The 14,777-nt window shown below is 59.7% G+C and overlaps 2 protein-coding genes across 2 annotated transcripts; both read left to right on the forward strand.

The window, feature by feature from the left end:
• The first annotated feature begins 1,956 nt into the window (after window positions 1-1,956).
• Window positions 1,957-7,093, forward strand: LOC100547499 (digestive cysteine proteinase 1-like). Its single transcript, XM_010723305.3, has 11 exons — window positions 1,957-2,064; window positions 2,628-2,687; window positions 2,931-3,023; window positions 3,125-3,297; window positions 3,817-4,060; window positions 4,135-4,330; window positions 4,415-4,608; window positions 4,704-4,795; window positions 4,871-5,032; window positions 5,494-5,683; window positions 5,901-7,093. Exons 1-11 carry the CDS (start codon window positions 2,010-2,012, stop codon window positions 6,086-6,088), a joined length of 1,647 nt encoding a protein of 548 aa, XP_010721607.1. The 5' UTR covers window positions 1,957-2,009; the 3' UTR covers window positions 6,089-7,093.
• Window positions 7,094-7,339: 246 nt separating this feature from the next.
• Window positions 7,340-14,755, forward strand: LOC100547653 (digestive cysteine proteinase 1-like). Its single transcript, XM_019622787.2, has 11 exons — window positions 7,340-7,391; window positions 7,728-7,787; window positions 7,876-7,968; window positions 8,054-8,226; window positions 8,437-8,677; window positions 9,082-9,283; window positions 9,363-9,556; window positions 9,652-9,743; window positions 9,819-9,980; window positions 10,170-10,359; window positions 10,499-14,755. Exons 1-11 carry the CDS (start codon window positions 7,340-7,342, stop codon window positions 10,684-10,686), a joined length of 1,647 nt encoding a protein of 548 aa, XP_019478332.1. The 3' UTR covers window positions 10,687-14,755.
• Window positions 14,756-14,777: the final 22 nt, after the last annotated feature.

Below are 14,777 nucleotides of genomic sequence, written 5' to 3' on the forward strand. Positions count from 1 at the left end.
CCCCCCTCCCGACACACACACACACACACCCGCAATGACAAGAAAGCCCCCAACCTCACCGGCTGGGTGGGGGGCAGCTCACAGCCTCCCCTTAAACACAGAGCGAGAGGATTCAGACCCCCCCCCCCCCATTCCCATAACACAAGAGGCGGCCGTGCCCCCCCACCTGCCCTCCCCTCACCCCGCGCTCCCTTCTTACCTTCCAGTCCTCTTCGCATGGAGCCCCCGGGGCTGCACCCGACCCCCCTCCACCGGGGCCGGGCACAGCGCTGCGGGGCACAGTGCGGGGAGAGGCGGAGCGGTGCGTGCGGTTCCCCCGGTGCCTCTGAGCGGCTCTATCCGCCGCACGGAGCTTCCCCTCCCCCTCCTCTCCCCCTCCCCCTCCCCTCGCCCCCCCCCCTTCCCCGAGATGATGCTTCGTTATAACAGCGCAGCGCCGGTCCGGGGGGACGCGGGGTGGTGGCACCGGGTTGTCCCGTGTTATTCGGGGTCTGTTTAATGCTTATAGGGGTTCGGGTGGGATGGTCGCCCTCCCGCTCCCATCCCAAAGGAGGCGTGCATAGGATCGGGGGCCGCGACCCTCTGGGACAGCGTGGGGACACCGGGACCACGGGCTGGGGTTAAAAGCCCCCTGTAGGTGGTGCACCCAACACCGATCCTTATCTGTGGGATGAAGGTGCCAGTGGGAGGAACTCAACATTTGGCACCAACCATGCAAACCTGGGCTGAGACCTCCACACCCTGCCGGGACCCCACGCCCTGCCCAGACCCCCACATCCTATCCAGATCCTCACACCCCTCCCAGACCCCTCACCCTGCTCTCACCCCTCACCCGGTCCAGGCTCCCCATGAGGGTTCTGAGTTTGGGACCCTCCTTACGGAGGCAGCTCTGAGTTTTGGCAATCTGAGCCCTGGAGCAGTGGGGGCCCGGTGGGGTGCACAGCTGACCTGGAGGAAGGCCGCTTGCCAAAAGCAAAACCTCCCCAGCTAGAAATAAATAGCCTCTGTGGTTGGAGTGCAGCTCTGACCCCAGGGACAGGATGAGGGGCTGCCGGTATTTTTACCCCTGCCGCAGTTTCCTGCCATGGGGCCGTGCTTCCAAGGGGTGATGGTGCATGGGGAGGGGATGGAGCTTCAGCCCAGAGCTGCTGCATCCCAGCTGGGCTGCTTTGGAAGATGGAGATCCTTTGCTGTCCCTCCAGAGCCTTCCTCCCCCTCGTCTCCCTCCTTCCCACCCCCACCTCTGCCAGTGCAGCTCACGGTGGCCTTCGCAGGATGGCTGCTTTCTTGTGTGACACCAAGTCCAGCCCCAAAGCTCTTCCTGTTCTCACACTGGGTCATGGGCCCCCACCGGGATGGGGATGTGGCCGCATCACTGCTGTCCTGAGGGACTCAGCCCCCAGTGGGGACGAGACACCACAGGACGGTGACTGCTCACAATGGTCCCCTGCAGCACCATGAGCTTCCAGGCTGCACCCGGACACACATTGCAGCCCCAGGTGCTCTCCTTAACACTGTGCCCATGAAGGAGCTCCGGTGCTCTGGTGCAGGATAAATGCAGCCAGCACAGTGGGACGGGGCAGCTCTGGGAGTTCCCAGCAGCACATGGGGACCTCTGAGCCCTTGGGGGCAGGAAGGCACACAGGGGAGAGTGAGGGGCTTCTGCATGCTGCTGGAAGAGCATCTCCCACTCCACCTGCAGAATGGTGCCTCAGTTTTCCCCCCTCCAGCCCAATTCCCAAACTGTGGGGTCCAGGATGCCAGCATTTCCCTCTGCCCCACAGCCCCACCCCTGCAAGCCACCCCATAAGAGGGGTCCCAGTGCTCTCTGGTCCCCCAGCTTGTTTTGGCCGTGCCACCCATCCCCAGCCAGCACCCTGCAGCTCTCCCAACACGCAGCACCACGCTGCCAGCCGGTCCCATGCACCACATGATTTCAGTTCTTTCCCTCCCCTGGGGAGGGCCCAGGTTTGGGCTTAAAGCCGAGCTCGTCCCAGTGAGGAGCTGTGATGATGGGTGTGCTGGGCTGGCTCCTGGCTGCTGCCCTCGGCAGCTCCGTGCAGGGTGAGTCGGTGCCCTTTGGGGACACCCATGGGTGGGAGCTGGGGGTGGCATCTCCTCATTGCTTGGAGGGGAGAAAGGGGTTTCCCGCATGCATTGTGGGGTTTCCTAAATGTGAAGCCCTTAAGGGAGAAGAGCTGCAGGGTGGCGAAGTGCTTTGGTAAGGAGGAAGTGTGAAAATAGGGCTGCATTGAGGCAGGCTGCTGTAACTCTGGATGGTTCCCTGTTTTGCAGTGAGGCAGGCAGGTTGCTGCCGGAAGCAAAAGGAGGGGAGAGGGGAGAGTGGAAGGGTCTGTGCCCCTCTGAGAGGGACTGTGCTTGGAACAGCTCATAGGGCTGCTGGCTCCACTGCTGCTCCCCACATCCCCGGCACCGCCTGCCCAGGGCACAGTGGGGAGCCCCAGAGTTTGGGTGCAGCAGCAGCAGAGCCTTAACAGATCCTGGAGAAGGTGTTGTGAAGGGGAAGGCAGTGGGGCATGTTGGTGTGGGGTTGCACAAGTCCTAAGCCCCAAGCACGGCTCCAGCAGCCCCACAGACTGCGCTCACCCCACCGCTCTGCCTTGCAGGGCACGACGATGCGCTCTCCCATCCGCACCCACACTTTGGTTCCGTCTACCACGTGCGAGGTAACGGCCCCACACCAGGACCCACAGCACCCTGCTCTGTGGGGGGAGAGGAGGGTGCTCAGATCTGAGCCGTCCCAGTGCCAAAATGGGGGTGGTTCACTGCGTGCGTTGGTGGGGGGACTGCAGGGATCTGCAGCTGGGTTTGGCTGCAGGACTGCATCCTCTGCGTCCTCTAGTGCATGCGGTGCAGTCAGGGCTTGGGGAGGGATGCCGGGTGCTGGGGCTGAGCTGGATGTCCTGCAGGGGTTATCAGTCTGCCCTATGCTGAAATCGAGGAGCCCTTTGAAGCCTGGTACAACCTGACGGGGAACAAGAGCCGGATCCAGTATTATGGGGGTAAGTGCTCTGGGTGCACCCGTCCGTGCCATGCTGTGTCTGTCCCTGAGCAGACAGCTGAGGTGGGATCGCCGTGCCTCAGTTTCCCCTGCCCGGTGCAGGGCAGGTGATCACATACCAGCTGGCTGGGGTGAAGCCCTATGGGATGCGCTACAAGATCACCCCTGAGACCACCGAGAAGGAGGTGAACGTTCGGAAATGCTTCCAGCTGCCCGGATCCAAGGAGGACGTGGTCAAGGCTCAGAGCGTCTTCCCCAGCTTGGATGGCTTCAAGGTGAGGGCTGGGAGGTGCCGGAGCCTGGAGCCGAGCGCTGCCTGGAGCATCCCTTGGGATGGGTGCTGCACAACGCACCAATCCCTGCAGGGTGCAGGGCAGGCTGCGGCACATCCTGCACCCACAGGCTCAGGGAGGGTCATTTCCCCACCCGCATCGGGGCCGGACGCCTGACTCCTTTCCCAATCCTGAGAAATGCTGGGACGTGCCACAGCCCACGCAAATGCCGGCATGTTGGGATGGCCTGGGCAAGTCGTTGCATGGCGGCTCTGCTCCTGATGTCCGCAGGCTCTGGGGCAGCATCAACAGCATCCTGTGTGGGGAACGTGAGAGACACGGCTGGATCTGTCCCAGGAGTCTGGCATGGGTTGGGTGTTCAAGGCAATGTTGGGTGCCCAAAACAATGATGGGTGCCCAAAGCGATGATGGCTACCCGAAGTGATGTTGGGTGCCCAGGGAGTCATGAGTTTGGGGTCCACACAGGGTTGGCACCCCAAACACCCATCCTCATCCCCCCAGTTCCTGCGGGAGGAGTATTACCAGGGCCAGTACTGCGCCGTGTGGCAGAACGTCACCCGCTGGGAGCAGAAGAAGAACGTCTACACACTGTGGGTCACCAACTCCAGCTGTGGGGTGGCCCCGGTGCACTACGAGATGCGGGGCTACAACAGCCTGCTGGGCTCCCACTACGACAAGTATGAGATCTCCTACACAGAATTTGACAACAGCTTCCCTCCGTCCGTCTTTGACATCCCAGTGAACGGTGAGTGGGGCTGGGACCCCACCTCAGCGCTGGGGAGAACTTGGGCTGACGGCGTTCCCCTCACTGCACCCCAGAGACGAAGAAATGCGGGCTGCTGCCGGGCAGCGTGGCGGAGCACCGTGTGCTGGCAAACCCCATGGAGGATCTGGTGGGGCGGCACCGACCGTGGGCACATGAGGTGTTCCACCACTACCGCCGGCGCTTCGGGCGGCACTACGGCTCAGCACGGGAGCTGGAGCACCGGCAGCGCATCTTCGTGCACAACATGAGGTACGGGCACAGGGGGGACCCACGGGGGAGACCCCCACTCTTCTGGGGACACGGTGGGCTGAGAGGTGCCGCCCCCACCCCCAGGTTTGTGCACTCCAAGAACCGTGCCGCGCTCTCCTACTCGCTGGCGCTGAACCACCTGGCTGACCGCACGCCCCAGGAGATGGCCGCCATGCGGGGACGGCGCCGGAGCGGGGACCCCAACCATGGGCTGCCCTTCCCTGCTGAGCACTATGCTGGAATCATCCTGCCCGAGAGCCTGGACTGGAGGCTGTACGGTGAGGAGGGACCCGGCTTGGCTGGGAGCATGGAGAGCCCTCACCTCCTGCCTCAGTTTCCCTTCACACCCCATCGGTTGTCCCGCTGTCCCCAGGCGCGGTGACCCCCGTGAAGGACCAGGCTGTCTGCGGGTCCTGCTGGAGCTTCGCCACCACGGGGGCCATGGAGGGGGCCCTCTTCCTCAAGGTGGGAGCGGGGACCTAACACTTTGGGGTGGCCAGAGGGTTCCTGTCCCTGTCCCTACAGCGTGTCCCCCCGCAGACCGGTGTGCTGACCCCGCTGTCCCAGCAAGTCCTCATCGACTGCTCCTGGGGCTTTGGGAACTACGCGTGTGATGGGGGTGAGGAGTGGAGAGCCTACGAGTGGATCAAGAAGCACGGCGGCATCGCCAGCACCGAGTCCTACGGCACCTACAAGGGGCAGGTGAGGGTGGCCCCATGTCCCAGTTGGGTCCCCTGCTGTTGGGATGTGCCCCCTGAGCCCTGCTTGGGCTCCCCATCAGATGCTCACAGGCTCTGGTGATGGGGAAACTACCCTAGGGTACGAGAGTCACCATGGTTCCACGCAGGCTGAAGCCAAGCCCTGCGGCTCAGCCAGGTTTCATCACTGCCTCAGTTTCTCTTCTTGCAAAACAGGGACGATGCTCCTCCGCCCATGGGAGTGTTGCATCCTTGCGGTGCAGGGATGGAGCAGGGCTGCCTGGGGACAGGGCAGAACGAGGGGGTTGGGTGCAGTGTCTGGGACACTGGGCAGGAGGGGCTGGAGGGGGGATGCTGGCACAGCCCCAACCCCACATCAGCCCCTGTGTCAGAGCAAGGGGCAGCCAGGGGCGCAGCGAGGGGACGTGGGTGCCCCCACTGATGCAGCCCCTACTGGTGATGCAGAACGGCTTGTGCCACTACAACCAGTCTGAGATGCTGGCCAAGATCACGGGCTACGTCAACGTCACCTCGGGCAACATCACAGCTGTCAAAACTGCCATCTACAAGCACGGCCCCGTGGCTGTCAGCATCGATGCCTCGCACAAGACCTTTTCCTTCTATTCCAATGGGATCTACTATGAGCCCAAGTGTGGTGAGTGGGGTGGCATGCAGGGATTGGGGTTCTGGGGGTGATGCCAAGACTCCCAGATCTCTCACCTTGCTGTTGAGTGGCTTTGGCAGGGCTGGAGGAGGTGAGCGACCCCATATGGGAAGGTCAGGTTGGATATTAGGAGAAATTCTGTGATCATAGATCACACAGATGATAAGCATCTCTCCCCAAAAGACCATTTCCCTTGTTGTCCCTGCAGCAAACAAGTCAGGACAGCTGGACCACGCAGTGCTGGCTGTGGGCTATGGCGTCCTGCAGGGAGAGACCTACTGGCTCATCAAGAACTCCTGGTCCACTTACTGGGGCAACGATGGCTACATCCTCATGGCCATGAAGGACAACAACTGCGGCGTGGCCACCGAGGCCACCTACCCCATCCTGGCATAAAACACCTCTCTGAGGGCAGAGCCCTTGGTGGTGTTCCCAGCACACATCCCTGCATCGGAACCTTTAGTGGGACCTCATGGTGGAGGAGGATGATGGGGACGTGGTGGGACAGGACAGTGGGGTGCTGGAAAAGCAGCCATAGGCTTGCCAATAAAGACCCTGGAAAAACACAATTTGGTTTCTATGGGAGGGATTCAGTTGGTGGCTGCCTGGCTCAGCACAGTTCTTGTTCCAGCCCTGTGGGACCGCAGGGCTCTCCTGGGGAGGGGACAGTGGCATTTGCAGCATCTCAGCTGCCCGTAGGGAAGCTCCTGCAGCCCTATCTTGAGGTGGAGCACAAACAACTCCAGGATTTCTGCTGAGCAGAGACATTCTTGATGCACGGGGGGAGCAGCCACCCTCTGCCCCAATTCGTGGGCTGTGCTGGGGCCAGAGCGAGAAGGTGGCACTCGGGGCAGCACTGTGTTTTCCACACCCTGGGGGGCTGCTCCCCTCTGTGGGGGTCTCTGCTATACCCTCAGACCATTGCTCATCGGTGTGCAAAGGGAGAGCCTTTGCTCTTATAGGACTGGGGCATTTGGGGAATGCTGCAGCACGGAGGGCACCACCCACACACGTCCCCAGCAGCCCTCCAGCACCCAGCTCCTATCTGCCTTGTTTGGGGTTCGCTGTCACCTTGGGCAGGGCTCCAGCTGGATGTGCTGCAGGCAGGAGGGGTGAAGGCCACCACTGCAGGGACGGTGCTGCTCTCCTTGCTGGGTCCTTCTTTTCCATGTAGCTCCTGAGATGTGATCTACATTTTCCTCCTTTTTATTTATTTATATTTTTTTCCAGTTAACTCCATAACTGCAGCCCCTGGGTTTGTGCTGCTGGCTCATCCAAAGGGATGCAGGAATGCAAAGTCCCCATGGCTCCAGTGGGGACATTCTGCCAGGAGGGTGGGAGAACCCAAGGGGACTTTGCTTTCTTGCTCTCCTGGGGCAGCTGATGAGGTTCACCTGCAGCTCCTGCACTGCTGTAAGTGGTGCTGCAAGCTGCAGGCAGCAGAGCCTTGGGAGGGAGCACAGAGGTTCCCCCAACCCCCCCAACCCATGGGTGCTCATGGTGGGGCAACCCAAAGGCCCACACCCCCCCACCCCATGGTCCCATCCTGGTTCTGGGAGGGCTGTGCCTTTTGGCTGCAGCCAGCTCCCTGCCCACCCAGTGGTCCTATTTAAGCAGGGCAGTGGGTGGGGGGTGGGTGGGTGCAGGATGGAGGACTGGGGGTGGTTGTTGGTGGTGCTTAGGGCTGCAGTGCTGCTGGGTGAGTGCTCAGTGTGAGGGGGGAAGGGGTGATGGCTGTGCTCTCTTTGTGGGGAGATGTCCCTCGGGTGGTGCTGAGCTCTGCCTTGTCCCCATGCCAGGGAGGAGTGGGGACCCCTTCCCTGTAGACCCCCAGCTTCAGAATCCTCTGCCTCTGTCCTGGATGGGCAGAGTGGGAGCCCTCCTCTGCACCTCCCCTGCTCTGTCCCTTCTTTCTGGGGTTTTATGCAGGCATTGAGCCAGGGACCAGCTCAGCTGCCAGCCCTGCCCTTGGAGAGGTGGACAAGCAGCATTTTAAAGGGCTTTAAAAATTATTGCTTCCCTTTTTCCTTTCCAGGAGCAGAGAGCGAAGCTCCTCCAGAGAGACCCACGTTTGGAGATGTCTACCATGTTGAAGGTACTGCTGGGGGGTCCGGCACCTCTGGGTGCTGCTGAGTGGCTGCTGTGGGTGGGATCAGTGGGGTGACACCATGGGGCGCCCACAGGAACCATCAGCCTGCCCTATGCCGAGATCAGGGAGCCCTTTGAAGCCTGGTACAACCTCACAGGGGAGAAGAGCCGCATCGAGTATTACGGCGGTGGGTGCAGAGAACTCGTGGCCTCCCCACGGAGCCACCCCAGTGCCAGCGCCGTGGCTGGAACCCAGTGCTGTCCCATCCCCAGGGCAAGTGGTCACCTTCCAGTTCGGCTCCATGGGGCCTTTTGGTGCCAGCTTCAAAGTGACCCCAGAGACCACGGAGACGGAGCTGAACGTCCGCAAATGTTTCCGCATCAACGGCACGGATGGGGATCTCATCATCCCACAGAGTGTCTTCCCCAGCCTGGAGCACTTCAGGGTGAGCCCTGGGCATGGTGACTGGGGGTGAGACAGGGGACGGGATGGGACAGCGATGGGCACGGTGGGTGCCACCAGAGCTCCCGTGAGAGGGCAGAAGTGGTTGGGAATGGGGCAAATGCGAGGCCAGGTCCAGGCCTGGCATTCTGAGGGGCACAGTGCACAGGGGGGACGCGGTGGCAGTGAGGTGTTGCTGACATCTCGTGCCCAGCGGGTGCGGGAGGAGCAGTTCCACGGGCAGCACTGCACCGTATGGCAGAACGTCTCCTACTGGGGCCATAAGAAGAACGTCTACACGCTGCGGGTGGGCAGCTCGATGCACGGCCCCGTGCCCCTGCATTATGAGGTGCGGGGCTACAACAGCCTGCTGGGCTCCCACTACGACAAATACGAGATCGAGTACAGCGCCTTCGGGCACCGCTTCGACCCCAGCATCTTCCAGCTCCCACACGGTGAGCAGCTGCTGCCACCCCACAGCCCTCCTGGGGATGTGCCTGCACGAAACGCAGCCCTGTGTCCTCCTCTTTAACTTGCTTTAATGAAGTTGCATGCACCCTCTAATTTGGGTCAATAGGTTTAGGAGAAAGGGAGGTGGGAAAATAGGTGAAAATGATAACTGTAGTGATCCCAGTGTTGGGGAACCCTGTTTTGGTGCAGTGCAGGGATGCTCCAGCTCTGGCTGCAGATGCAGATCCCCCATGCAGACCCCTATAGAGGGCAGGCACTGGGTGCACACCCTGCATACAGATATCTATAGGGCGGGCACCCCATGGTCTGCAGGTGCCATACACCCTGCTGCGGGGTCAGGAGCTGCTGTCTATGCCCCGAGGCCGCAGCCCCGCTCTGTGCCCCATAGGTGTGCAGTGTGAGCAGTGGCCCACAGCCGGCCCCGAGCACCGCATCGTGGCCAACCCCATGCAGGAGTTTGTGGGGACTGCCCCGGACATGGAGCGCGTCCACCACCGCCTCTTCCACCGCTATAAGGAGAGGTTTGGGAAACGCTACAGCAGTGAGGAGGAGCACGAGCACCGCAAGAGAACCTTCATCCACAACATGCGGTGCATATGGGGCGGCGGGTGGAGAGCTGGAGGCTCACAGGGGTTCCCCTGACCCCACAGCATCTCTCCCCACCCCCAGGTTTGTGCACTCCAAGAACCGTGCCGCGCTCTCCTACTCGCTGGCGCTGAACCACCTGGCTGACCGCACGCCCCAGGAGATGGCCGCCATGCGGGGACGGCGCCGGAGCGGGGACCCCAACCATGGGCAGAGCTTCTCCATGCAGCTCTACACCGGTCTCATCCTGCCCGAGAGCCTGGACTGGAGGCTGTACGGTGAGGAGGGAGCCGGCTTGGCTGGGAGCATGGAGAGCCCTCACCTCCTGCCTCAGTTTCCCTTCACACCCCATCGGTTGTCCCGCTGTCCCCAGGCGCGGTGACCCCCGTGAAGGACCAGGCTGTCTGTGGGTCCTGCTGGAGCTTCGCCACCACGGGGGCCATGGAGGGGGCCCTCTTCCTCAAGGTGGGAGCGGGGATCCAACGCTTTGGGGTGGCCAGAGGGTTCCTGTCCCTGTCCCTACAGCGTGTCCCCCCGCAGACCGGCGTGCTGACCCCGCTGTCCCAGCAAGTCCTCATCGACTGCTCCTGGGGCTTTGGGAACTATGCGTGTGATGGGGGTGAGGAGTGGAGAGCCTACGAGTGGATCAAGAAGCACGGCGGCATCGCCAGCACCGAGTCCTACGGGCCTTACCTGGGACAGGTGAGGGTGCTGGGGGTGCGCACACCCCATCCTCCCATCCAGGATATGGGGTACAGAGAGAGACTCCTCCAAATCTGCTGTCATCTCTTTGTTGGTGGATGGCTGCTCCCTTTGGTTTGGTTATTCTTTGCTAGGGTGTGTTGGATCCCCACCCTGGACCATGATGTCACCCCAGTGTCCCCCTCCCAGAATGGCTACTGCCACTACAACCAGTCGGAGCTGGTGGCCCCGCTCACCGGCTACGTCACTGTGGAGCCGGGCAATGCTGAAGCTCTGAAAGCTGCACTGTTCAAGCACGGCCCCGTAGCTGTCAACATTGATGCCTCACACAAGTCCTTCACCTTCTACGCCAACGGGGTCTACGAGGAGCCCCACTGTGGTGAGGGGGGGGCGGAACCCAGTGGAGATGATGGAAATGAGGATGGATGGAGATGGGGACGATGGGGGTCAGTGGATAGGTGGCAATGGGATGGGTGGAGATGGGCATGGGGATGTCTTTTTTTCTGTTTTCCTCCCAGGGAATGAGACGTCAGAGCTGGACCACGCAGTGCTGGCTGTGGGCTATGGCGTCCTGCATGGCAAGAGTTACTGGCTCATCAAGAACTCCTGGTCCACCTTCTGGGGCAACGATGGCTACATCCTCATGGCCATGAAGGACAACAACTGCGGCGTGGCCACTGCTGCTTCCTTCCCCATCCTGGCTTGATGGGATGACGGGACAGCCTCATGCAGGCACTGTCCCCACTGTGTCCCTCTATGCAGGCGAGGGGACAGCAGAGGGACACAGGGCTCTGCGAGGTGGCTGTGGGGTGGAGGAAGGCAGACGATGCTCTGTTGAGGTATTTTATCAACACAGCAATAAACATCTATAGAGAAGCGATCCGTCCATCCTGCTGGCTGTGCTCTGTCACCCTCGACCCACCTTCAATGCCCATCCCCTACACCCGATGGCATCCCCTTGTAACTGCTTGTGCAAGGGCTGCATCTTCCCCCAAATGGGCTGTGGTGGCAGAGAGCAGCCCTGCCCAACAGCTGCATCCTTTCTGTGCCCAGCAAATGGCCCAGGGAGCTGCTGTGCTCCCTCACCACGGAGCCTCGTCCTTCCCTGATTGCTCCCGATTGAGGGTGGCAGGTCATAATATTTTCTTGTTTTCCTTCCCTTGTTCACCTGCTTATTTTACAATTTGCTGCACTGATTTCTGAAGTGGTCTTTAATCATTCCCAGCAGGGGTGCTGAGTCGAATTCACGTCTGGGAGAGAAACGATCACCGTGCAGGAATAATGTGGTTTATTCCGTGGGAGTCTGGGTCTCCAGATCTTTGATTCTCTCGGCTGCAGTCAATAAAACACGCTTTGACTTTCAGGGAACCGTGACTTTCAGGCTCCCTTTGGATGGGTGATGCTGTGAATTTGCTGCTGAACACGCAGGAGGCTCTGGGAGCTGCAGGCTGTGCACCCCCAGAAGCATTTATCAGGAGCTGAAAATTTTGCATTTGTGGCACTGGGGAAAGCAGAGGCTCCAAGTGGGGGTTGTTGAGCAGGGATGGGACTTTAAATTAAGGTCGGTTTGTTTTCTTTGGAAAAGGATTTAGGGATGGAGGTGTCTGAGAAGAGGTCTGCTGCTGCAGAACTGCCATCCCAGAGTAGTTCTGGGGGAAATGCCCTGGATTTGGTACTGGATGGTGAAACAGAGCTGAACTTGGTGTGCTATGAAGGCAGCGAGTGCTGCCCTGTGTGTGAAACGTGATTTCACCCCCTCCCTCCCTTCCCCATCCAGCCCCACATCATTACCTGGTGCCTGTAACCACACTGCTGCAGAAGCAAAAGGTGAGATCTGGGGGTGGCAGGCTGTCCTTTGGCACGGTGGGTCCTCACATGCCTGGCCACGTGAGCATGCATGGCTGGGGAGCAGAGGGCTCTGAGCTTCTCCTCTCATCTCGGCAAGGACTGTTTCCACTCTGCCAAGCCAGAAGAGGCAGAGCAGGACTTTGTGGTACACTTCCAGTAGGGCTGGCAGCCTCCTGCCTGCCCCTCCGTGACCCCAGGCCGTGTGCCACCACAGTGTCCCCACGACAAGGACACAAACCTGGGGGGGACGATCCTGGCTCCATGCTGGGCTCTGACCCACGCGCTCTGAGCCCTGTGCTGGCTGAGACATGGAGAGAGATGAAACAGCACAGCCCTCAAACAACACCCCTCCCACACTCCGAGGCTGTTTTGTTCCAGCAAAATGTGCATTCTGCGGGTGAGAGCATCCAGATCTGCAGGATCAATCTGTCCACACGTCCAGAAACTCGGGGCGGGCTGCCTTTGCCAAGGTAAACGATCCCCTGAGGGAGGGTGGTGGGGATTTCAGCTGGGTTTGCTTCTCGCCCTGCCCTGGGCTGTGCTGGATGCTGCATTTCCCTCCAGAGACAGCTGTGCTCCGGCACAGACCTCTGTGCAGCAATGCCAGGTGGCCACAAAACACTCTCCAGCCCCAAAGCTGGCTGCCTTTCAGCGCCGGATGAATTATCTGTGAAAACCTCTGGTGGCTCGCACAAAACAAGGTAATTATTCAGAAAGCAGGGGGACACGGAGAGAGCCAGCATCTGAAAATATTATCTGTGAGTGATTTAGAGAACCACAGACAGAGCCGGAGAACAGCAGCTGGATCAAAGCGGGTTTGGCAATTCCTTGGTTCCCAGATGCTCCATCCGAGCGGGGCTCTCATGAACTCCCAGTTGGGGTCAGGGCTCCTCGGGTCACTCTGCGGACAGCAGTGTTGCACAGCCCTTTGGCTTTATGATGACAAAGAGTACGATTCGGGGCAGAAAAGCTTGCTTTTTTGCCACAGAAACCACAGCATTTGGGGGCACAAGCGATCATGTCCAGAAAGACCCAAGTGATTGCAAGACCTCTGCAAGACAGTTTGCTCAAAGCTGCGCTGTTGCTAACGAGGCTATCCTGGAAAATCACTGAGGCAGTGGCTTTTTAAACGTTTCTTCTTACACTTCCCTCAGTAGCAGCTTTACAAACGCTCTTCCTTAGCCAAACGTCCTTCCCTTGGCGACTGTGACTGCTCTGGCAGGTTTGTTGTTCTAAAATGAACCGCTCCTCTTGCTCAGCTCGAGAGATTTGCAACCCACCTCTCTCCCTCCAGACTTTTTGGAGGTTTCATTCCTTGTAACGAACCGCTCGCGGCGTTTACGTCTTCCAGGTGTGCTGTCAAACCCTTCCGAAAGTCCTCCACCTCCACCCCATTTCCCTAAGAAACCGTTCTCAGAGCATCCCAGCCCCCTGGGCAACGAGGAGGGTTTTGTTTAACGCTACCCACCGCCTCTGCCAAGCTCTGCCTTCTGCTCTCACCCACCGCTACTTCCCAATCACCATCCAGCACGCAGCACAGTGCAACAAATTTCATGAAATTAAGTATTTCTCCTACACACAGCATATTTGCCCGGTGATTATAACTAGTCCCCGAGGTAGCCAAGCACAGCAGAATTTCAGTTTAATATGCACACCCACGCAGCCTTACTAAAAACCCAAGACACTCCCCCGGTCCTTCTCGGGAAAGGCTGAGCACTGCGGTGAGCATCTCCTGTTTCAGCTTCACCACTTGCACAAACCACGCCTGGGAATGCTCCGTGATCCACTGTACAAAAAACCAAAAAGGTGGAGAAATAAAGTTTCCCAAAGATTTCAAGGTATCCCTGATGGCCCAACAGTGAGAGGGGTTTGAGAACTCAGGAATGTCAGACAAAACAGACACGCAGCAACTGGATCACACGCTGCTGTGCCTTTATGAACACAACCACCAGTAGTTGCTGCTTTATGCGTTTGCTTTGTCTTGGATTTACAGAGTGAACTTTTAACTCCAAAGTGCTTTAATTCCCTCATTTGTTTGGGCAGGCAGCAGGGCTGTACGTTCGCAGCACCTGTGAATGTCACACTGTAAAAATGACAAAGACTCCATTTAAAACACAGAGCAATTCCCCACTGTTTGCACAGCAGATGGTTTGCCCTCACCTCACACCCATAGCAAAACAGAGGCAATTTTCCCAACGGCGCAAGCTGCAGACCGCAGCACCCAACCCGGGGTGTAAACACAGCAAGCTGCAATTTGCATTGCCTATCCTGCCCCAAACGTGAGATCCACCCCTGCAGATCACAGCTTGCCTCGGCTGCGCCTGGGGCTTGAAGACGTGCAACTGCCCTCACAGCAACCACCGACTTCTGCAGTTGGTGCAAAAAGGGAAACAACCCCGCGAGGAAGTTCTCCTTTTGCTGCAGATGCCACCCCCTGCCTCACTCTCCCTTCCTTTTCCTCCAATTCATACATCCAACCCTTTAAGCACAGCTGCGGCTGCACTACAGCATCCATCAGCCACCTCCTGGCTCTACTTTTGGGCTGAGCAACCCTGCAGCCTCCTGCTTCTCTTCCTCTAGCCCTCACTCTCTCTCAGCACCCCATGCCCTGAGCCCTCCCCTCCCACCCTCACACAGGACAGCTATGGCTCTCACTGAGCCTCGGTGATGCCTTTCCCCATCCTTCAGCCCTTGGTCCAGTCTTGGCCCTGCCCTCGTCTCTGGGCAGACCCAGACCCAGGCTGAGAACCAGACCCTGTTTCCTGCCCTCACCCTCCTCCACCTTTTGCACATACTGGCCCCTGGCCAGGTCCGGCCTGGCTCAGCCCCTGCACTCAGCCCCAGCCCGGCCCAGCTCAGTCCCTGCCCGCACTCCTGCAGGCCCTGCCCACCCTCTGCCCTCAGCCCCATCCTGCCCCACTTCCGCTTCCGGTTCCCCTCCCCCACCCC

Source organism: Meleagris gallopavo, chromosome 25, assembly GCF_000146605.3.
Source record: "Meleagris gallopavo isolate NT-WF06-2002-E0010 breed Aviagen turkey brand Nicholas breeding stock chromosome 25, Turkey_5.1, whole genome shotgun sequence".
In the NCBI taxonomy this organism is placed as follows: domain Eukaryota; kingdom Metazoa; phylum Chordata; class Aves; order Galliformes; family Phasianidae; genus Meleagris; species Meleagris gallopavo.

Bases quoted from the DNA above. Each gene is read 5' to 3' on its own strand.
- LOC100547499 (XM_010723305.3), top strand. From the start codon at position 2,010: ATGATGGGTGTGCTGGGCTGGCTCCTGGCTGCTGCCCTCGGCAGCTCC. The intron at 2,688-2,930 runs GTAACGGCCCCA...GATGTCCTGCAG, and splicing joins TTCCGTCTACCACGTGCGAG to GGGTTATCAGTCTGCCCTAT. The intron at 4,796-4,870 runs GTGGGAGCGGGG...GTCCCCCCGCAG, and splicing joins AGGGGGCCCTCTTCCTCAAG to ACCGGTGTGCTGACCCCGCT.
- LOC100547653 (XM_019622787.2), top strand. From the start codon at position 7,340: ATGGAGGACTGGGGGTGGTTGTTGGTGGTGCTTAGGGCTGCAGTGCTG. The intron at 7,392-7,727 runs GTGAGTGCTCAG...TTTCCTTTCCAG, and splicing joins TAGGGCTGCAGTGCTGCTGG to GAGCAGAGAGCGAAGCTCCT. The intron at 7,788-7,875 runs GTACTGCTGGGG...GGGCGCCCACAG, and splicing joins AGATGTCTACCATGTTGAAG to GAACCATCAGCCTGCCCTAT.